This window comes from Mobula birostris, chromosome X (genome assembly GCF_030028105.1).
Source record: "Mobula birostris isolate sMobBir1 chromosome X, sMobBir1.hap1, whole genome shotgun sequence".
In the NCBI taxonomy this organism is placed as follows: Eukaryota; Metazoa; Chordata; class Chondrichthyes; order Myliobatiformes; family Myliobatidae; genus Mobula; species Mobula birostris.
The window spans coordinates 11749095-11773338 of NC_092402.1; the positions used below are offsets into that span (position 1 = coordinate 11749095).

At 46.7% G+C, this 24244-nt stretch overlaps 1 protein-coding gene across 1 annotated transcript in view; it reads right to left on the reverse strand.

Moving 5' to 3' along the window:
* Nucleotides 1-218: 218 nt before the first annotated feature.
* Nucleotides 219-24244, reverse strand: part of igf2bp1 (insulin-like growth factor 2 mRNA binding protein 1) — a 250578-nt gene continuing 226552 nt past the window's right edge. Inside the window, exons 9-12 of the mRNA XM_072249785.1 lie at nt 22158-22232; nt 19702-19833; nt 13677-13790; nt 219-3695 (exon numbers count right to left, since the gene is read on the reverse strand). Coding sequence (XP_072105886.1) covers nt 3600-3695; nt 13677-13790; nt 19702-19833; nt 22158-22232 — 417 coding nt within the window. The 3' untranslated portion in view covers nt 219-3599. The remainder of the gene's footprint in view (nt 3696-13676; nt 13791-19701; nt 19834-22157; nt 22233-24244) is intronic.

A 24244-nucleotide genomic window follows, 5' to 3' on the forward strand; every position in this document is an offset into this window, starting at 1 on the left:
ACCTCACGTGTGGGACTCTTTATTTTCATTCCACTTTCTTTACTGATGCTTTGGGAGGGGAGGGGTGGGTGGGGGGGGGACAAGGAAACAAGAAATAATATACTTTAAAAAATTCAGAACTGATTTGTGTCCCACACTATGAGGTTGCGATTGCAATCTTTGGCAGGAGACGACAGCACTTTGGGCGATGCGTCTGTGGGAACAAACAGCCACCCAAATTAAAATTGTTCGTTAAGTTCTTCATTCAAGAAAGCAGAATAAATTTTAAGCTAATACCACACGTGGTTGGCATTATCTCATCAATCATCACAGTTCATTTAATATTTGGCAAGAATACATAGTTTTCTAGAGTTTTAACACTGTGGAAGGCTGAATCCAATGCAAAGTAATAATCAAGAATTACTTCATCTCAGTTAAGTTATACATGGTCCTCAGTGCCTCTGACACTCTTTCATGGCTTCCAGTGAAGAGGTTGTTGGAAGAAGAGAAAGAAGGCAATGCACTGATTGGTGTAATGTGTTTGCACTGATTGGTAGAATGTATTGTGCAATGCACTGATTGGTAGAATGTGTTTGCACTGATTGGTAGAATGTATTGTGCAATGCATTGATTGGTGCAATGTATCAACTGGTACACTATTTAGAGCAACGATGCATGCATTCCATTGGTGCGCAGTATTGAATGGTCACCTTATTGGTTGGCCCACAGTGTCAATGGGTACATTATACCAATCAGCAATTCTCAAACTCTGATTTGTGGAGCAATCATTGTACTTGCAAAGTATTCATAAGCATTGCATGTTTTGATCCATTGATGCGAAAAATCAATCTTGTGGATAAAATCATGGTATTTTAGGGTTTCCTTGTGGGCGTGTGTTTGGATTAAATCAGTAACAGCTCATCGCTGCTTCTACTGAAGTCTAAGGGCCCACAGACCCCGCAGTTAATGGTAGGGGGTCCATAGCATAACTGTAGAGACTGGTTCAACAACTGTTCCCAAGCTATCCAAAGCCCCCACACTCGCTCTCTAACCCACCGAGCTTTCCTGTAAATTAAGGAGAGATGTTACCATTATGGACAACCTCAAATATTTATTGTATTTTATTTTTATTTAATTTAGAGATACAGTGAGGAACATGCCCTTCCAGCCCAACAAGCCGCCCTGCCCAGCAACCTACCTATGTAACACAGACAATTTACAATGACCAATTAACCTACTAACTGCTACGTCTTTGGACTGAGGGAGAAAAACCACACGGTCACAGGGAGAACATACAAGTTCCTTACAGATGGTGCTAGAATTGAACTTCCAACCTCGATGCCCTGAGACGTAATAGTGTTGCACTAACTGCTACACTACCCTGGTGCCAAATATCCAGCCGTTGGCACCAAATTAAAAGAAAATCGAAACACGAACATGGGTGAAAGGTGAGAAGTTTAAGGGGAGCATGAGGGGAAACTTCTTGACTCAGAGGGTTGTGAGAGTGTGGAACGAGCTGCCAGCGTGCGAGCTCGATTTCACCGTTTAAGAGAAGTTTGGATAGGTACATGGATGGGAGCAGTATGGAGAGCTCTGGTCCAGTTGCAGGTCATTGGGACCAGGCAGTTTAAACGGTTTGGTATGAACTAGATGGGCTGAAGGGCCTGTTTCTGTGCTGCACTTTTCTATGACTCTATGGAATTTTATTCCTCACACTTGGGCGTTTCTGCACTGCGTCCTGGGGATCGTGCGCACTTCCAGGGCCATCGCTGTTAACACTTATCTGCCTCCTCATTTTCCTCTACGTTACACTCCAAACTGTAACCTACCGAACAGGAGATTCTGCTGAACTCCAGGGCAACACACGCAAACAAAATGCTGGAAAGGAAGGGGGGAAGAAGCAAGAATCTCTAAATAAATCTTTAAAAAAATCTATGGAGAGAAATAAACGGTCGATGATTTGGGCCGAGACCCTTCACCAGTCTTGATGAAATGTCGACTATTTACTCACTTTCAGAGACGCTGCCTGACCTGTTGAGTTCCTCCAGCGCTTTATGTGTGAACAGATCCCTAGCTCTAGGTCAGCGGCTCCCAACCTGGGCTCCATGGACCCCTTGCTTAATGGCATTAGTCCATGGCATAAAACAGGTTGGGAAACCCTGTCCTAAGGGTGTTTTTAATCCATTTTCATCTCTTGTTTAGATTCTACAAAACACATTAGAATGCTACTCTGCATAAAGACACTCAAGTTAATTCAACATTGGGTCTCTTAATTCTATTTTCTAGAATGATTAATTGCATGGAAGGCTGAGGGGAGATCTGATAGAGGTTTATAAGGTTAAGAGAGGCACAGATAGAGTGGACAGGGAGAATCTTTTTCCCAGGGTAGAAATGTCTAATACCAGAGGGCATGTGTTGAAGGTGAGAGGGGGGTAGGTTCAAAGGAGATGTGAGGGGCAAATTGTTTTTACACAGAGAGTGGCGGGTGCCTGCAATGAGCTGCCTAGAGTGATGGCAGAGGCAGATACCTTTGGGACTTTTAAGAGACGTTTAGATAGGTACATGAATGTGAGAAAATGGAAGGATATGGACGTTGCAAAGGAGGAAAAGATTAGTTAGACTAATTTAACTGATTCAGCATAACACTGAACTGAAGGGCCTGTTCCCGTGCTGTACTCTCCTATGTTCTGTGAGGGACTTTGCTAGCAGGAAATGAATGCATGCTGTGGATAGTTGATGGGTTTGACACTTGGTAAAGAAATCAAATGCAAAAAGAAAGTGTTGGAAGAACTAAAGAGGTTGTGCAGTATCTGCGAAAGAAGGAATTTGACTTAATATGTCCAGCTGAAGACCCAATGTCAGGACCACTGAATGGTGAGACGTTAGCTCTAGTTCCCACTCTGCAGATGCCAACTGACCTGCATTTTTTATATTCCATCTGCAATTTTCAGAGACAGCAACACTCCCAATGGGAAACTTCAATCTGAGAGAATGAAGAACCATATATATTTTGCTCATCACAATTCCACCTTTGGGTCTAATTTAACGTAGTAGGAGATTGTATTCTGACTCTCCACACGCCTTAGCCAATCTTACAGCTGGAATCTGAATTTCTCTCCATCCGCACCCCTTCTCCATTCCTAGATTGAGTCAGCTTTGAAATTTCTCCTACATCTGTACTCGGGCAAGAGGGTACAAAGGTGGTAGGTTTTAGAAGAGGCCAGGGAGGTTGAAGGGAGCTTCAATAAAAGCAGAGCCTACACAAGGCAGAGTCCCGAATGTAGTAATTCTTCCGCTAACCAGTAGCAACGACGGACTGCCGCTCACAGTGGGATTTCTAATGCAGATGCCCCTCTACAACTGCCCACTTCTCTAATCTCCCAACGTCTAACCATCACGTTTGACCCAGGCCCTGCAAAAAGAATGTCTCTCCACTCTAGATTTACACTGTTGAACATTTTCTTCTGAGGGTTTCAAATTATTCCCAATTGTCCTTGTAATCTTATTTACTTAGCCTTCCACTGTGTTAAAGGTGAACAAACAGTTGATCTGAACGCAGCCACACTTTGGCCTGGCATCTGTCTCCATTGTTGGCAGGTATCTCGGAGGTTCTCTTGCCTTCATTTCCTTCGGGGCTGGCATTGGCTGCTCTGTACTTTCTGTTGCTGTTGGTGTTTGACTTGAGCCAATATTTCCCTGATCTTCCTCTGTGCGAGCTGAGAGCAAAGACAGGTGACCTTTAGTCGTTCAAAGTGTAAGTAAATTTATGATCAAAGTATGTGTACACCACATTGAGATTCATTTTCTTACAAGCATTTACAGGAAAATGAAGAATTTATCAAAAACTAGACATAAATAAGACTGACAAACAACCAATGTGCAAAAGACGACAAATTGTGAAAAGGTATATATTAGGTAATGGGTTATAGAGTTCTTGAAAAAATATATGTGCACACTCAGCGGCCACTTCATTAGGCACACCTGTACACCTGCCTCGTTAATGCAAATATCTCATCAGCCAATCATATGGCAGCAACTCAGTGCATAAAAGCATGCAGACACGGTCAGGAGGCTCATTTGTTGTTCAGACCAAACGTCAGAATGGGGAAGCAATGTGATCAAAGTGACTTTGACCATGGAATGGTTGTTGGTGTCAGAGGAAATTACAGGCTGATTAGTCTGACCTCAGTGGCTGGGAAGATTTTGAAGTCAATTCTTAAGGATGAGGTCTCAGGGTACTTGGAGACGCAGGATAAAATAGGCCATAGTCAGCATTGTTTCCTTAAGGCAAAATCTTGCTTGACAAATCTGTTGGAATTCTTTGAAGAAATAAAAAGCAGGATAGACAAAGGAGAATTTGTTGATGTTGTGTACTTGGATTTTCAGAAGGTCTTTGACAAGGTGCCACACATGAGGCTGCTTAACAATTTAAGAGCCCATGGTGTTACAGGAATGATAGTAGCATGGATAAAACAGTGGCTGATTGGCAGGAGACAAAGAGTGGGAATGAAGGGAGCCTTTCCTGGTTGGCTGCTGGTGACTAGTGGTGTTCCACAGAGGTCTGTGTTGGGACTGATTGTTTTTACATTATATGCCAATAATTTGGATGATGGAACTGAGGGTTTTGTGACCAAGTTTGTGGACAATACAAAGATAGGTGGAGGGGCAGGTAGTGTTGAGGAAGTAGAGAGGCCACAGCGGGATTTAAACAGATTAGGAGAATGGGCAAGGAAATGGGCAGTGCTGGGAAGTGTATGGTCATGCACTTTGATAAAAGAAATGAAAGGGTTGACTGTTTTCTAAATGGAGGGAAAATACAAAAAGTTGAGGTGCAAAGGGACTTCGGAGTCCTTGTGTGGGATTCCCTAAAGGTTAATTTACAGGTCGAGCCTTTGGCGAGGAAGGCAAATTCGATGTTAGCATTCAATTAGACAGGACTAGAATATAAAAACAAGGATGTAATGATGAAGCTTTATAATGCACTGGCGAGGCCTCACTTGAAGTACTGTGAGCAGTTTTCAGCCCCTATCTAAGAAAGGATGTGCTGACATTGGAGAGTGTTCAAAGGAGGTTCACAAAAATAACTCCGGGATTGAAAGGGTTGTCACACAGAACCATAGAACACTACAGCACAGAAAACAGGCCAGTCTGTGCTGAAACTTTCTTCCGCTAGTCCCATTGACCTGCACCCAGTCCATAACCCTCCAAACCTTTCCCATCCGTGTACCTATCCAATTTATTCTTAAAACTTAAGAGTGAGCCCGCATTACCACATCAGATGGCAGCTCATTCCACACTCCCACCACTCTGAGTGAAGAAGTTCCCCCTAAACCTTTCCTCTTTCACCCTAAAGCCATGTCCTCTCGTATTTATCTCTCCTAATCTAAGTGGAAAGAGCCTACTCGCATTTACTTTGTCTATACCCCTCATAATTTTGTAAACCTCTATCAAATCCCCCCTCATTCTTCTACGCTCCAAGGAATGAAGTCCTAACCTGTTCAATCTTTCCCTGTAACTCAACTCCTGAAGACCCGGCAACATCCTAGTAAATCTTCTCTGCACTCTTTCAATCTTACTGATATCCATCCTATAGTTAGGTGACCAGAACTGCACACAATACTCCAAATTTGGCCTCACCAATGTCTTATACAACCTCTCCATAACATCCCAACTCCTATACTCAATAAACAACAGGAATTCTGCAGATGCTGGAAATTCAAGCAACACACATCAAAGTTGCTGGTGAACGCAGCAGGCCAGGCAGCATCTCTAGGAAGAGGTACAGTCGACGTTTCAGGCTGAGACCCTTCGTCAGGACTAACTGAAGGAAGAGTGAGTAAGGGATTTGAAAGTTGGAGGGGGAGGGGGAGATCCAAAATGATAGGAGAAGACAGGAGGGGGAGGGATAGAGCCAAGAGCTGGACAGGTGATAGGCAAAAGGGGATACGAGAGGATCATGGGACAGGAGGTCCGGGAAGAAAGACAAGGGGGGGAGGGACCCAGAGGATGGGCAAAAGGTATATTCAGAGGGACAGAGGGAGAAAAAGGAGAGTGAGAGAAAGAATGTGTGCATAAAAATGAGTAACAGATGGGGTACGAGGGGGAGGTGGGGCCTTAGCAGAAGTTAGAGAAGTCGATGTTCATGCCATCAGGTTGGAGGCTACCCAGACGGAATATAAGGTGTTGTTCCTCCAACCTGAGTGTGGCTTCATCTTTACAGTAGAGGAGGCCGTGGATAGACATGTCAGAATGGGAATGGGATGTGGAATTAAAATGTGTGGCCACTGGGAGATCCTGCTTTCTCTGGCGGACAGAGCGTAGATGTTCAGCAAAGCGGTCTCCCAGTCTGCGTCGGGTCTCGCCAATATATAAAAGGCCACATCGGGAGCACCGGACGCAGTATATCATCCCAGTCGACTCACAGGTGAAGTGTTGCCTCACCTGGAAGGACTGTTTGGGGCCCTGAATGGTGGTAAGGGAGGAAGTGTAAGGGCATGTGTAGCACTTGTTCCGCTTACAAGGATAAGTGCCAGGAGGGAGATCAGTGGGGAGGGATGGGGGGGACGAATGGACAAGGGAGTTGTGTAGGGAGCGATCCCTGCGGAATGCAGAGAGGGGGGGAGGGAAAGATGTGTTTAGTGGTGGGATCCCGTTGGAGGTGGCGGAAGTTACGGAGAATATGTTGGACCCGGAGGCTGGTGGGGTGGTAGGTGAGGACCAGGGGAACCCTATTCCTAGTGGGGTGGCGGGAGGATGGAGTGAGAGCAGATGTACGTGAAATGGGGGAGATGCGTTTGAGAGCAGACTTGATAGTGGAGGAAGGGAAGCCCCTTTCTTTAAAAAAGGAAGACATCTCCCTCGTCCTAGAATGAAAAGCCTCATCCTGAGAGCAGATGCGGCGGAGACGGAGGAATTGCGAGAAGGGGATGGCGTTTTTGCAAGAGACAGGGTGAGAAGAGGAATAGTCCAGATAACTGTGAGAGTCAGTAGGCTTATAGTGGACATCAGTGGATAAGCTGTCTCCAGAGATAGAGACAGAAAGATCTAGAAAGGGGAGGGAGGTGTCGGAAATGGACCAGGTAAACTTGAGGGCAGGGTGAAAGTTGGAGGCAAAGTTAATAAAGTCAACGAGTTCTGCATGCGTGCAGGAAGCAGCGCCAATGCAGTCGTCGATGTAGCGAAGGAAAAGCGGGGGACAGATACCAGAATAGGCACGGAACATAGATTGTTCCACAAAGCCAACAAAAAGGCAGGCATAGCCAGGACCCATACGGGTGCCCATAGCTACACCTTTAGTTTGGAGGAAGTGGGAGGAGCCAAAGGAGAAATTATTAAGAGTAAGGACTAATTCCGCTAGATGGAGCAGAGTGGTGGTAGAGGGGAACTGATTAGGTCTGGAATCCAAAAAGAAGCGTAGAGCTTTGAGACCTTCCTGATGGGGGATGGAAGTATATAAGGACTGGACATCCATGGTGAAAATAAAGTGGTGGGGGCCAGGGAACTTAAAATCATCGAAAAGTTTCAGAGTGTGAGAAGTGTCACGAACATAGGTCGGAAGGGATTGAACAAGGGGTGATAAAACCGTGTCGAGGTATGCAGAAATGAGTTCAGTGGGGCAGGAGCAAGCTGAGACAATAGGTCTGCCAGGACAGGCAGGTTTGTGGATCTTGGGTAGGAGGTAGAAACGGGAAGTGCGGGGTGTGGGAACTATAAGGTTGGTAGCAGTGGATGGGAGATCCCCTGAGCGGATAAAGTCGGTGATGGTGTGGTCCTATGCGCAATACTTTGATTTATGAATGCCAGGATGCCAAAAGCCTTCTTTGCAACCCTGTCTACCTGTGACGCCACTTTCAGGGAATTATGTATCTGAACTCCCGGATTCCTTTGTTCCTCCGCACTCCTCAGTGCCCTACCATTTACTGTGTATGTCCTACCTTGATTTGTCCTTCCAAGATGCAACACTTCACACTTGTATGCATTAAATTCCATCTGCCATTTTCTGGCCCATTTTTCCAGTTGGTCCAGATCCCTCTGCAAGCTTTGAAAGCCTTCCTCGCTGCCCACAACACCTCCAATCTTAGTATCATCATCAAATTACTACATTATCATCTAGATCATTGATATGGACAACAAACAACAATGGTCCCAGCACAGATCCCCGAGGCACACCACGAGTCACAGGCCTCCAGTCTGAGAGGCAATCATCCACTACCACTCTCTGTCTTCCACACAGCCAATTTCAAATCCAGTTTACAACCTCTCCATGGATACCTCGTGTCTGAACCTTCTGAACTAACCTCCCATGTGGGACTTTGTCAAAGGCCTTACTAAAGTCCGTGTAGATAACATCCACTGCCTTTCCTTCATCTACTTTCTTGGTAACCTCCTCGAAAAACTCTACAAGATTCGTTAAACACGATCTGCCACACACAATCCTTAATCAGCCCTTGGCTGTCCAAATACTTGTACATCCAATCTCCCAGAACACCTTCCAATAATTTACCTACTACTGATGTCAGGCTCACTGGCCTGTAACCACCTGGTTTACTTTTGGAGCCTTTTTTAAACAACAGAACAACATGAGCTACCCTCCAATACTCCGGCATCTAGGACATTTTAAATATTTCTGCCAGGGCCCCTGCAATTTCTACACTAGTCTCTCTCAAGGTCCGAGGAAATATCATGTTAGGCCCGGGGGATTTATCTACCTTTATTCATGAGGCTTCACACATAGACGACCACTCTGATCTTCTAGGGGATCAATTTTGTCCCTTACTATCCTTTTACTCTTAATATACTTGTAGAAACCCTTCGGGTTTACCTTCACATTCTCTGCCTAGGCAACCTCATGTCTTCTTTTTGCCTTCCTGATTTCCTTCTTTAGTATTTTCTTACATTTTCTGTACTCTTCAAGTACTTCATTTGTTCCTTGTTGCCTATACCTGCTATACACCTCTCTCTTTTTCTTAACCAGATCGCAAATATCTCTTGAAAACCAAGGTTCCCTACGCCTGTTAACTTTGCCTTTAATCCTGGCAGGAACATGCAAACTCTGCACTCTCAAAATTTCGCCTTTGAAGGCCTTCCACTTACTGAACACATCCTTGCCAGAAAACAACTTATCCCAATCCACTCTTCCTGATCCTTTCTCATTTCCACAAAATTGGCCCTTCTCTAGTTTAGAACTCAATTCGAGGACCAGACCTATCCTTATCCATAATTAACTTGAAACTAATGACATTATGGTCACTGGACCCAAAATGTTCGCCTACACATACTTCTGTCACCTGGCCTGTCTGTTTCCCTGATAGGAGATCAAGTATTGCATCCTCTCTCGTAGGTACCTCTATATATCGATTCAGAAAACTTTCCTGAACACATTTGACAAACTCCAAGCCATCTAGCCCTTTCACAGTGTGGGAGTCCCAGTCAATATGTGGAAAATTAAAATCCCCTACTATTACAACTTCCTGTTTCTTACATCGGTCTGCTATCTCTCTACAGATCTGCTCCTCCAATTCTCTCTGACCGTTCAGCGGTCTATAATACAACCCTATTAGTGTGGTCACACCTTTCCCCCATTCCTCAGCTCCACCCATATGGCCTCTGTAGACAAGCCCTCCGGGCTGTCCTGTCTACGCACAGCTGTGATATTCTCCCTGACTAGCAATGCCACTCCTCCCCCTTTCATCCCTCCCCCTCTGTCACATCTGAAACAACAGAACCCCGGAACATTAAACAGCAAATCCTGCCCCTCCTGCAACCAAGTCTCACTAATAGCAATAATGTCGTAATCCCACATGCCAATCCACACCCTAAGCTCACCTGCCTTTCCTACAATACTACTTGCATTGAAATAGATGCACCTGAGAACATTTCTATCACGTACAAATCTTTGATTTCTGTCTATACCTGCAGTCCTCACATGACCTTTATCCTCCTCCACCTCACTATCTGCTCTGACACTCTGGTTCCCCTTCCCCTGCAAATCTAGTTTAAACCCCCCGGAGCAGCACGAGCAAACCTTCCCGCAAGGATGTTAGTCCCCCTCCAGTTCAGGTGCAAACCGTCCTGTAGGAACAGGTCCCACCTTCCCTGGAACAAGGCCCAATTGTCCAGAAACATGAAGCCCTCCCTCCTGCACCAACTTCTTAGCCACATATTTAGCTACATTATCTTCCTATTTCTAGCCTCACTAGCACGTGGCACGGGTAGCAATCCTGAGATTGCAACCCTGGAAGTCCTGTCCTTCAACTTTGCACCTAACTCCCAAACTCTCTTTGCAGGACCTCCTCCTCCTCCTTCCTACCCACTTCATCGGTCCCTACATGGACCACGACATCTGGCTGCTCACCCTGCCTCCTGAGAATACTGAGAACTCGATCCGAGATATCGCGGACCCTGGCACTAGGGAGGCAACAGACCATCTGGGATTCTCGATGGCTCTGGGCCTGTACTCCCTGGAATTCAGAAGAATGAGAGGCGGATTTCATTGTAACCTATCAAATGTTGAAAGGACTCAATAGAGTAGACTCGGAGAGGATGTTTCCTTTGGTCAGGGTGTCTTAAGATCAGCAGACACCATAAGACCGCAAGACATAGGAGCTGAATTAGGCCATTTGCTCCACCATTTCATCATGGCTGATCCAATTTTACTTTCAGCTCCAGTCTCCTGCTTTCTCCCCGTATCCTTTCATGCCCTGACCAATCAAGAATCTGTCAATCTCTGCCTTAAATATACATAAAGACTTGGCCTCCACTCCAGATTCAGCACCCTCCGGCTAAAGAAATCTCCATTCTAAAAGCAAGTCATTCTATTCTGAGGCTCAACACACTTTCAATTATTTTTTGTTTTGGAGGATGTTACACAGTCATCATTATTGTGTGCCGTGTTGTGTGACAACATCATTATGTGCCATATTGTGTGACGTGGGCGATCACGGTCTTTCCATGACCATGATTGTTCTTGACAAATGTTTCTACAGAAGTGGTTTACCGTTGCCTTCTTCTGGACAGTGTCTTTACAAGACGGGTGACCCCAGCCATTGTCGATACTCTTCAGAGATTGTCTGTCCGGCGTCAGTGGTTGCATAACCAGGACTTGTGATCTGCACCGGCTGCTCGTACGACCATCCACCACCTGCTCCCACGGCTTCATGTGACCCTGACGTGCAGGCTAGTGGAGGGAAGGAGTGCCTTACATCTCCATTGGTAGAGATGTATCTCCACCCTGTCACCTTATAGTTTCGTATACCTCTGTCAAATCTCCCCTCGTTCTGCTAGGCTCCTGGGAAGCAGGGAATACGCTCCCTCCAGTCCTAATCAATTTAACCTTTCCCTGTATCTCAGGTCCTCGAGCCCCAGCAGCATCCTTGTAAGTTTTCTGTGTGCTCTTTCAATCTATAACTATTGGTTATAGTGTGATTGGGAAAATCTGTTTATCTCTGTGCATTTGGGTAACTGTCCGGCTCTAAAGTGACTTTATATAACACCAAGTTTCTTATGAATAAAAAGCTCCAATAAACAGCTCACGAGTGATGTTTGCCACATTCGCTGTAGACTCACTGGGACCACATTACCACACTCTCTTTAAACTTGAGCAACACATGCAGAATGCTGAGATCAGGTGGGGAAATGGACAATCAGCATTTTGGGCCAAGACCCTTCATTGGGACTGAAACGTCGACTGTTTATTCATTTCTGTAAATGCTGCCTGGACTTCTGAGCGTGTGTGTGTGTGTGTGTGTGTGTGTGTGTGTGTGTGTGTGTGTGTGTGTGTGTTGCTCTGAATTTCCAGCATCTGCAGAATCTTTCGCATCCCTTTAATCTTATTCGGTTCACTGGAAAATTTATCGTAATACTGAGTAAGACTGGGTGACGGGGTGGAGATACGTCTCTACCAAAGGAGGTGTAAGGCGCTCCTTCCCTCCGCTAGCCTGCAGGTCACCCTCGGGCAAGATGTAGCACCTGCTTAGCCTCTCCCATCTTGAACATGGCTGGGGTCACCCAACTTGTAAAGACACTGCCCAGAAGGAAATGACAAACGACTTCAGTCGAAAAATTTGCCAAGAACAATCATGGCCATGGAAAGATCGTGATCACTTTTGTCATGTGACATGGCACATAATGATGATGTCATACGACACCACACATAATGATGATATCACACAACACGGCACATAATGAAGAGGACAGTGATGGTATAGTTAGTTACAGTGAAGGTGCAAAGACTGCGAGGAGATAGATTGAGAGATCAAGAGCTCATCTTTAGCGTTTGAGATGTCTAGCAGGAGAGAAGTTGTCTTTCAGCCTGGTTAAGACCATAAAACATTCAGATTTATTCATCAGGGGTACATTGAAACATACAGTGAAATGTGTCATTTGCATTAACAACCTAAGGTTGTAAACAAAAACCAGCGTCCACTCCTTTCCTCAGTCTTCACGTCCCGCTGCCTGTGGCAAGCAGCCAACGTTATCAAGGCCCCCTTGCTCCTTGTTCATTGTCTCTCCTGCCCCTCTCCCACTGGACAGAAGACACAAAAGCTTAAGAAGACATCCAGGCCGGTGGGTTGTGCCTGTGATGGAGCTGGCTAAGTTTACAACTGACGGCAGCCTCTGGCGACCCTGTGCACCAGAGGGGGCCAGGTGTAAGTGGGAATGCAGAAGTTACAGTAAGATCAGCCATGTTCTCCGTAGAGATTAGCACGACAATATTACAGTTCGGGGCATCGGAGTTCAGAGTTCAATTCTGGTGTCCTCTGTAAGGAGTTTGTACGTTCTCCTTGTAAGCGCGTGTGTTTCCTCTGGGAGCCATGGGGGCAGGTGGTAGATGGTCGTACGAGCAGCCAGTGCAGATCACAAGTCCTGGTTATGCGACCACTAACGCCAGGCAGACAACCTCTGAAGATTATTGATAATGGTTGGAGTCACCCGTCTTGTAAAGACACTGCCCAGAAGAAGGCAATGGCAAACCTGTTGTGTAGAAAAATTTGCCAAGGACAATCAAGGCCATGGAAAGACCATGATTTCCTACGTCATACGATGTGGCACATAAGAAACAAACCAATATTTAGCTCAGCAATAACTTTATAAACTTTGAAGTCGACTAGTTTCTCTGATAAAAAGGGTTCACGTAAACTCTAGTCACTGAAAACTTATAACCCTGTGTTATCAGGACTGCCTCAATGCAGTGAGCACAATTGTTTTGGACAAGGTACAGAATCCGGAAGAAGCCAATTGAGCGTCTGAACCTTTACTGGCTCTCCCTGGACTTTGGTCTGATGTCTTGTCTGCTCCGTTGTCTTGGCCAGTTCAAAGACTCAGAGTACATTGATTATGTAGTAGACATTCGCAATGAAAGAAACACCATGGAATACCCAATGCATAAAAAAAAAAGAACAAATCATGCAAATGACAAAAACTGAGCATCCCAGACCAAGGTGGACAGTGACGGATTCCCACAGAGAGGACCTGGCCCTGACACCGGGCACAGTACAACGGGGAAGTCAGGCCATGCTTGGGCGAGGGGTTGGTCTAGGAGGTGTTGAAGGGCCGAGGGGGTTGTGCAGGATGGGTTGTTGAGTAGGTGGAAGACACCCGGCTTGCAGTGACGAGCCAGAACCCCCGTGGCTGGGGTGACCTGCTGATTCCACCCCTCCCTCACCCCCCCCCCCCGCCCCAGACAGGTGACCAGTTACCTGACTGGCGTAGAAGTGACCGATGATCTTCACAACCACTTGGTCATTCTCGTCGGGTACCTGGTCTCGGGGAACCACCACCTCCGCGCTCGATAGATTCTGCAACTCGTTCACCTGCAACACAGTGTGACCACGGGGTGGTGAGACAGCAGCCCTCGTGATGATCGTGCTGACACCTTTCCCCCTGCCCCCAGAGTGAGATCACAAGCGATCAGTGAGGGAAAAACATTCATGAAACCAAACAATCAATTCCTTGAGCTTGAGGTCAGGGATGAAAATGGGGTGGGACGGCACTGTTCCATAGCAGGTAGCGCCAGTGACCCGGGTTCAATTCCCACCACTGTCTGTACATTCTCCCTGTGACCACGTGAGTTTCCTCCGGGTGCTCTGGGTTTTTCCTGCCTTCCAAAGACGTACGGGTTAGGGTTACTGAGCTCTGGGCGTGCTACATTGGTGCGAAAAGCTCCAATTTGCCTACCGAGGCAACAGGTCTGCAGCAGATGCTATCTCAGTAGCTCTTCACTCAACCCTGGAGCATCGGATGCATACATCAGGATGCTCTTTATCGATTACAGCTCAGGATTTAACACCATCGTCCCCTCAAAACTAATCAGTAGACTCCGAGATCTGTGCCTCAATACTCTCTTGTGCAATTGGATCCTGGATTTCCTCACTTGCAGACCCTGGTCAGCTCAGATTGGCAAAAACATCTTCCCCACAATCTCCATCGGTACAGGAGCATTGCAGGGATGTGTGTTTAGCCCCCTGCTCTACTCGCTTTACACCTATGACCGTGTGGCTAAGCACAGCTCCAACACCATATACGTTTGCTGACAACACCACTGTTGTGGGCTGTATCAAAGGGGGTGATGGATCAGCAAACAGGAGGGAGATTGAAAACTTGGCTGAGTGGTGTCATAACAACAACCTCTCACTCAATGTCAATAAGACCAAGGAACCAAGGAGAGGGAAACCGGAGGTCCATGAGCCAGTAATCATCGGAGGGTCAGAGGTGGAGAGGGTCAGTAACTTTCAATTCCTGGCTGTCACTATCTCAGAGGACCTGTCCTGGACCCATCATATAAATATTATTGAGAAGAAAACATGACAGCACCTCTACTTCCTCAGGAGTCTGTGGAGGTTCAACATCATCAAAAACCTTGGCAAAATTCTATCGATGTGTGGTGGGAAGTGTGCTGACTGGCTGCATTACAGCCTGGTACGGGGACACCAATGCCTCTGAGCAGAAAATCCTACAAAAAGTGGTGGATTCAGTCCAGTCCATCACGGGTAAAGCCCTCCCAACCATTGAGCACGTCTACATGAAACACTGTCACAGGAAAGCAGCCTCCATCATCAGAGATCCTCACCACCCAGACCACGCTCTCTTCTCGCTGCTGCCATCAGGTAGAAACATAGAAACATAGAAAATAGGTGCAGGAGTAGGCCATTCGGCCCTTCGAGCCTGCACCACCATTTATTATGATCATGGCTGATCATCCAACTCAGAACCCCGCCCCAGCCTTCCCTCCATACCCCCTGACCCCCGTAGCCACAAGGGCCATATCTAACTCCTTCTTAAATATAGCCAATGAACTGGCCTCAACTGTTTCCTGTGGCAGAGAATTCCACAGATTCACCACTCTCTGTGTGAAGAAGTTTTTCCTAATCTCGGTCCTAAAAGGCTTCCCCTCTATCCTCAAACTGTGGCCCCTCGTTCTGGACTTCCCCAACATCGGGAACAATCTTCCTGCATCTAGCCTGTCCAATCCCTTTAGGATCTTATACGTTTCAATCAGATTCCCCCTCAATCTTCTAAATTCCAACGAGTACAAGCCCAGTTCATCCAGTCTTTCTTCATATGAAAGTCCTGCCATCCCAGGAATCAATCTGGTGAACCTTCTTTGTACTCCCTCTATGGCAAGGATGTCTTTCCTCAGATTAGGGGACCAAAACTGCACACAATACTCCAGGTGTGGTCTCACCAAGGCCTTGTACAACTGCAGTAGTACCTCCCTGCTCCTGTACTCAAATCCTCTCGCTATAAATGCCAGCATACCATTCGCCTTTTTCACCGCCTGCTGTACCTGCATGCCCACTTTCAATGACTGGTGTATAATGACACCCAGGTCTCGTTGCACCTCCCCTTTTCCTAATCGGCCACCATTCAGATAATAATCTGTTTTCTTATTTTTGCCACCAAAGTGGATAACTTCACATTTATCCACATTAAATTGCATCTGCCATGAATTTGCCCACTCACCCAACCTATCCAAGTCACCCTGCATCCTCTTAGCATCCTCCTCACAGCTAACACTGCCACCCAGCTTCGTGTCATCCACAAACTTGGAGATGCTGCATTTAATTCCCTCATCCAAGTCATTAATATATATTGTAAACAACTGGGGTCCCAGCACTGAGCCTTGCGGTACCCCACTAGTCACTGCCTGCCATTCTGAAAAGGTCCCGTTTATTCCCACTCTTTGCTTCCTGTCTGCTAACCAATTCTCCATCCACATCAATACTTTACCCCCAATACCGTGTGCTTTAAGTTTGCACACTAATCTCCTGTGTGGGACCTTGTCAAAAGCCTTTTGAAAATCCAAATATACCACATCCACTGGTTCTCCCCTATCCACTCTACTAGTTACATCCTCAAAAAATTCTATGAGATTCATCAGACATGATTTTCCTTTCACAAATCCATGCTGACTTTGTCCGATCATTTCACCGCTTTCCAAATGTGCTGTTATCACATCCTTGATAACTGACTCCAGCAGTTTCCCCACCACCGACGTTAGGCTAACCGGTCTATAATTCCCCGGTTTCTCTCTCCCTCCTTTTTTAAAAAGTGGAGTTACATTAGCCACCCTCCAATCCTCAGGAACTAGTCCAGAATCTAACGAGTTTTGAAAAATTATCACTAATGCATCCACTATTTCTTGGGCTACTTCCTTAAGCACTCTGGGATGCAGACCATCTGGCCCTGGGGATTTATCTGCCTTCAATCCCTTCAATTTACCTAACACCACTTCCCTACTAACATGTATTTCGCTCAGTTCCTCCATCTCACTGGACCCTCTGTCCCCTACTATTTCTGGAAGATTATTTATGTCCTCCTTAGTGAAGACAGAACCAAAGTAATTATTCAATTGGTCTGCCATGTCCTTGCTCCCCATAATCAATTCACCTGTTTCTGTCTGTAGGGGACCTACATTTGTCTTTACCAGTCTTTTCCTTTTTACATACCTATAAAAGCTTTTACAGTCCGTTTTTATGTTCCCTGCCAGTTTTCTCTCATAATCTTTTTTCCCCTTCCTAATTAAGCCCTTTGTCCTCCTCTGCTGAACTCTGAATTTCTCCCAGTCCTCAGGTGAGCCACTTTCTCTGGCTAACTTGTATGCTTCTTCTTTGGAATTGATACTATCCCTAATTTCTCTTGTCAGCCACGGGTGCACTACCTTCCTTGATTTATTCTTTTGCCAAACTGGGATGAACAATTGTTGTAGTTCATCCATGCAATCTTTAAATGCTTGCCATTGCATATCCACCATCAATCCTGTAAGTGTCATTTGCCAGTCTATCTTAGCTAATTCACGCCTCATACCTTCAAAGTTACCCCTCTAAGTTCAGAACCTTTGTTTCTGAATTAACTATGTCACTCTCCATCTTAATGAAGAATTCCACCATATTATGGTCACTCTTACCCAAGAGGCCTCTCACGACAAGATCGCTAATTAACCCTTCCTCATTGCTCAAAACCCAGTCCAGAATAGCCTGCTCTCTAGTTGGTTCCTCGACATGTTGGTTCAAAAAACCATCCCACATACATTCCAAGAAATCCTCTTCCTCAGTGCAGAGAGACAGAGGGGTGTAAAGTGAGGGTAGAAGCAAAAAGTGCAGGAAGTTACAGGAAAACATACAGACATAGAAAACACAGAAAACCTACAGCACAATACAGGCCCTTCAGCCCACAAAGCTGTGCCCAATATGTCCTTACCTTAGAAATTACCTAGGGTTACCCATAGCCCTGTATTTTTCTAAGCTCCAAAAACCTGTCCAAAAGTCTCTTAAAAGACCCTATCATATCCACCTCCACCACCGTCGCTGGCAGCCCATTCCACGTACTCACCACTGCGTAAAAAACTTACCCCTGACATCTCCTCTGTACCTACTCCTCAGCACCTTAAACCTGTGCCCTCTCGTGCTGGCCATTTCAGCCCTGGGAAAAAGTCTCTGACTATCCACACGATCAATGCCTCTCATCATCTTATACACCTCTATCAAGTCACCTCTCATCCTCCGTCGCTCCAAGGAGAAAAGGCCGAGTTCACTCAACCTATTCTCATAAGGCATGGTCCCCAATCCAGGCCACATCCTTGTAAATCTCCTCTGCACCCTTTCTATGGTTTCCATATCCTTCATATAGTGAGGCGACCAGAACTGAGCACAGTACTCCAAGTGGGGTCTGACCAGGGTCCTATATAGCTGCAACATTACCTCTCGGCTCCTAAACTCCATCCTACGATTGATGAAGGCCAATGCACTGTATGCCTTCTTAACCACAGAGTCTACCTACGTAGCAGCTTTGAGTGTTCTGTGGACTCAGACCCCAAGATCACCTCTAATCCCATCTGAGCCTCAGGACTCACATCACCATGTTCAAGAACAGTTACTACCCCTCAGCCATCAGGTTCTTGAACAAAAGGGGATAGCTACACTCACTTAAGGACGCTGAAATCTTGTTTCCCATGGTAGGGGAGTCTAGGACAAGAGGGCACGACTTCAGGATTGAAGGACGTCCATTTAGAACTGAGATGTGGGGAAATTACTTTAGTCAGAGGGTGGTAAATCTGTGGAATTTGTTGCCACGAATGGCTGTAGAGGCCAAGTCATTGGGTGTATTTAAGGCAGAGATAGATAGGTTCTTGATTAGCCAGGACATCAAAGGATATGGGGAGAAGGCAGGGGACTGGGGATGACTGGAAGAATTGGATCAGCCCATGATTGAATGGTGAAGCAGACTCGATGGGCCGAACGGCCCACTTCTGCCCCTATATCTTATGGTTATTTCATGCTCGTTATTTATTGCTATTTATTTAAATCTGCATTTGCACTGTTTGTTTATAGTTCCTGATGTTTATAGATCCTGTTTACAGTTACTGTTCTAGAGATTTGCTACGTATGCCCGCAGAAAAAGAATCTCAGGGTTGTATGTGGTGACATGTATGTACTCCAATAATAAATTTCACTTTGAACTTGAAGCATGGCAATATTTATAGGCTGTCTCGCAGCAGACCCTCGGACTGTGCTGGTCATTGACACAAACTCTATGTTTCGGTTTTCCAGTGTACATGTGACAGATAACGCTGATCTTTAATCTGACCATTTCTTTCCCTCTCCCAGTGAGATGGTCCATGTGCCTGGGACATGGTTCCCTTCCAACTTGCACACCGTCTGGACCTGAAAGCACATTACCATCACTGTTCCTTCAATCCAAGAACAACCTGGTCGGGGGGCCACCCTCACCAGAGCAACTGCAGTGGTTCAAGATGACAACTCCCCCCCGGTGACGCACAGACCCAGGAGTTTTCAGTTTATTAATGCACGCAAAATTCAGCAAGTCAGGCAGCATCTGTGGAGCTGAATAGAGACGTAACAACTGGGCCGAGACCCTTCATCAACACAAAATGGTCTCATCTTACTCTTAAACACAAGAGGGATTCAGGCTATATTACTTATAATCATATAACCATATAACAATTACAGCACGGAAACAGGCCATCTCGGCCCTTCTAGTCCGAGCCGAAGGCTACTCTCACCTAGTCCCACCGACCTGCACTCAGCCCATAACCCTCCATTCCTTTCCTGTCCGTGTAGTTGTCCAATTTAACTTTCTTTTTCTTTGTGACCGTATGCTTTCCTGGATTTGTAGCCATGTGTGCTGTGCTTTGCACCTTGGCCCGAGAGTAATGCTGTTTCATTTGGCGGTATTCACGATGTTTAAACGTGAACTTGAACTTACAGTTTTCCCTCCTTTGCCAATTACTCTCCCAGCCGCTGATGCAGCAACTTTGATGTGTGTCTCCAGTTTCACTTCTTCCTTGGGTCCAAAGAAATTCTCCTCCTTCAGCTTCCCATGGATCCGCCCCTGGACCTTTGGGTGGAAATCAAAGGTTTCAAAGGTACATTTAATTTCAGAGAAACGTATACAATATACATCCTGAAATGCTTTTTCTTCACAACCACCCATGAAAATAGAGAAGTGCCCCAAAGAATGAATGACAGTTAAATGTTTGAACCTCAAGGTCGTCCCCAGCTCCCACGTCCCGCATGTAAGCGGCAGCGAGCAATGATTAACCCCCCCTACCAGCAAAAAACAGCATCGGCGACCCCACCGAGCACTCAAGTGTGCAGCAAAGCAACAGCAAAGACACAGACGTGCAGTACTCCCAAGACTTGGCGTTCACCCGGTATTCGACATAATAAGGGAGAAAGAAATGTCTCCATTTCACAGCGAGAGGTAAGACATAACAAACAACTCGCTGGTTTATAATGTTAAAAGTCTGTTGTGTCGCTTTTTCCAAGCTCTGTCCCCAAAGATCTCAGGACTCTGGGCACACGGCCAAAGATGTTCTGGCTCCCACGACACGCCGGTCCGTCGGGACACCGGCCTTCGATCCGCCGTCTCCAGAGCCCCGAGATCTGAGGCCTCCAAAGGCAAGCTGGACTCCTGGGCTGCGCACTTGGCATGTTGGATAATGGCTGGTCGTGAAACCCCGAGAGGGGGCCCCATTCCTGCTCTCGGAGATACATTAAAAAAAACGTTCTCAGCTCTGCCACTGACAGACATCGACAGAAGTTTCTGCTCACTTGTGACACCATTCTTCACACGCTTGTAGAGTGTCGGACTACTTGGCCACAGGAAGCATTGCAGCACATGTGTTCGCAGTGATGACAAGCATTCAGAGCACGGATCTATGGTAACAACTGCGGCTTCCTCAGTCGGGAAAATGAGGGTTTACCCTCTGCTGCTGCTTGGAGCAGGCCTGTAGGTTGGCCAAAAGTATCAAAAGAGGAGGTTTGCTGAGGAGCATAGTCATTAGGTGGGAACTGCACAAGCAAAAGAGAGAGGGGGAGGTCAGATAAAGGTTGGAGGGAGGAAGAGTGTCAGGAAATGAGAGTTGGAAAAAGGGGGAGAGAGAGAGAGAGAGAGAGAGGAGAGGAGAAAAAGGAGGAAGGTAGTAAGAGAACATAGGGAATGAGAATGAGAGGAGAGGAGGTTACGAAGGAGGGAGTGGAGAGCGACTGACAGCAAGGAAGATACCCCATGCGCACACAGCATTGGAACAGGCTCGGGATGAAGTGACCACGCGCTAAACAGATACATCAGTCCAGTGGAGGAGGGGGATGTTGGGCCCATTGCCCTGTACTAGCACGTCGAAAGAGCTTTATCAGAACACTCAGCAACAGGTGACCTTCTGAAGTAATTGTCCACTATTTCATTAAAAAACTCCTAAACCCTGCCCTGAAACCATCCCATCACTTCAACCCAACTGGCCTGGGTTGGGAACTGTCAGCTTAAAGAACAGACAACTGAGTCTTAGAACAGACAGATAATTGTACAGCACAGTACATACCCTTCAGCCAATGATGCTGTGCCAACTTTTTAAACTATTCCAAGATCAATCTAATCCAGGGGTTTCCAACCTGGTGTTCACAGACCCCTTGGTTAATGGTGCTGGTCCGTGGCATATAAAGGTGTTGAGAGCCCCTGAGCTAACCTTTCCCTCCCACTTAGCCCTCCCTTACTTACCTTTCATCCATGTGCCTATCGATGCCCTCAGTGATCTGATATACCACACTCAGTGCCTGCTTTTTTGAGGTGCACCTGTACATCTGCTCATAACTGCAAATGTCTGATCAGCCAGTCATGTGGCTGAACCCAATGCACAGTCAGGAGGTTCCACTGTTCTTCAGATCAAACATCAGAAATGGAAGGAATTGTGATCTACGTGACTTTGTCTGTGGAATGATTGCTGGTGCCAGACGGGGTGGTTTGAGTATCTCAGAAACTGCTGATCTCCTGGGATTTTCACGTACAGTCTCTAGAGATTACAGAGAATAGTACAAAAAACAGCCAGTGAATGGCAGTACTGTGGGTGAAAGCATCTTGTTAATGAGAGAAGTCAGAGGAGAATGGCTGGATTGGTTCAAGCTGACAGGAGGGTGACAGTAACTCAGATAACCACACGTTACAACAGTGGTTTGCAGAAGAGCATCTCTGAGTGCACAACATGTCAAATATGGAAATGTATGGGCTATGGCAGCTGAAGACCACACCGCATTCCTCTCCTGTACCTAATACAGCAGCCACTTGGCAAGAAGAACAAACACCTGTAAACTAGCTCCTGTAAACTAGCACCCAGCCTGGAAGTGTAATCTTCCCTCCCTCTCCAGGTGGCAGGTGGTGCCTTTTACCTTAAACTGGGCCTCAGGTAGCCCTGTGATGATCACCATGCGCTGTTTTGTGTCCGGGCTTTCCGCAGGAGCGATCTGCAAGGAGAAACATCGGAACGTTACTCCTGCTGCGAGGAGGGAAAGAGTGAGCTGCCCTGTGTCATCAACCACACACACACACCTCTGCAGATGCTGGAAATCTGGAGGAACACACGCGAAATGCTGGAGGAACTCAGCAGACCGGACAGCATCTATGGGGGTTTGGGACAGGGGCTTGGGCCAGAGTCTAAGCCTCCACTCTGCATTCAAAGTCCAGCGATGTGGACGCAAGACATCCATAGTCAGATGTTGGGCAGGCCTCTCCCTCCTATCCCCTTCCTGCTTCTCACCGCACCGCCTCTCCCCCATGCGCCACCCTTCCCCCTCACTTGGTCTCACCGATGACTAGCTTGTACCCCTCTTCTCCCCCGACCTTCCTGTTCCGGCGTCTTCCCCCTTACTCTCCAGCGCCGATGAAGTATCTTGGCTCGAAATGTCGACTGTTTATTCCCCTCCTAAATGCAGCCTGACCTGCTGAGTTTCTCCTGTGTTTTGTGTGTGTTCCTAAAGATTTCCAGCATCTGCCAAATCTCTTGTGTTTAGATAGATACTTCATTGGTCCCAAAGGAAATTACAGGGTCACAGTAGTGTTACAAGTGCATAGATATAAATATTAGAAGAGAAGTGGAAAGAATTTTTTAAAGAAATAAATAAATTACCACAAACAGCCTACCAGGAGGGGCCATCACCTCCCCAGCTATAGGTTGACTCATTACGGAGTCTAATGGCCCAGGGTAAGAATGACCTCATATCGTGCTCTTTAGAGCAGCACAGTTGTCTCAGTCTGTTACTGAAAGTGCTCCTCTGTTCAGCCAAGGTGACATGCAGAGGGTGAGAAACATTGTCCAGAATTGCCAGGATTTTCCGTAGGGTCCTTTGTTCCACCACAGCCTCCAGTGTGTCCAGTTTGACTCCTATAACAGAGCCAGCCTTTAAAATCAGTTTGAGCCTGTCGGCATCACCCGTGTTGATGCCATTGCCCCAGCACACCACCGTGTAGAAGATTGTACTAATGACAACAGACTGGTAGAACGTGTGAAGGAGAGGCCTGCATACTCCAAAGGACCTCAGTCTCCTCAGGAAGTAGAGGTGACTCTGGCCCTTTTTGTACACAGACTCTGTGTTGGTGCTCCACTTAAATCTGTCATCCAGGTGCACCCCCAGGTACGTGTAGGTCCTCACCACATCCACATCCTCACCATCAATAGTAACGGGGAGCAGTGCAGGCTCAGTCTTCCTAAAGTCCATCACCATCTCCTTTGTCTGACTGATGTTGAGCTGCAGATGATTCAGCTAGCACCATTTGACAAAGTCCTCCACCAGGACCCTGTATTCATCCTCCCACCCTCCCTTTACACACCCAGCTATTGCTGAGTCATCGGGGAATTTCTGCAGATGACATGACTCGGTGTTGTATCTCAGTGTCCGAGGTATACAGGGTGAACAGGAAGGGAGCCAATATAGTCCCTCTGGGACCCCAGTGCTGCTTATAGTCTTGTCTAACACACAGCTCTGAAACCACACAAACTGTGGTCTGCCAGTCAGGTAGTCCGTTATCCAGGATACAATGGAAGTGCCAATCTGCATTGAACGGAGCTTTTCCCCCCCAGCAATGAGAGCTATATGGTATTGAAGGCACTTGAGAAATCAAAAATCATGATCCTCAGTGCTGCCCTGCTTGTCCAAATAGGAGAAGGCTCTGTTCAGCAGGCAGACGACAGCATCGTCAACTCCAGTGTGCTGCTGGTAGGCAAACTGCAGGGGATCAAGGGCTGATCTGACCAGGGGTTGGAGGTGATTCCAGGACCAGCCTCTCTAGGGTCTTCATACTGTGTGAGGTCAAGACCATTGGACAGTAGTCATTCAGGACTTTCGGTTGGCTCTTCTTGGGTACTGGGACCAGACATGATGTTTTCCACTCAGTCAGGTCCTTTTCCAGGCTGAGACTCAGGTTGAAAATGTGCTGGAGAACTCCACAGTCCTGCTCAGCACACTCCTTCAGGACCCTG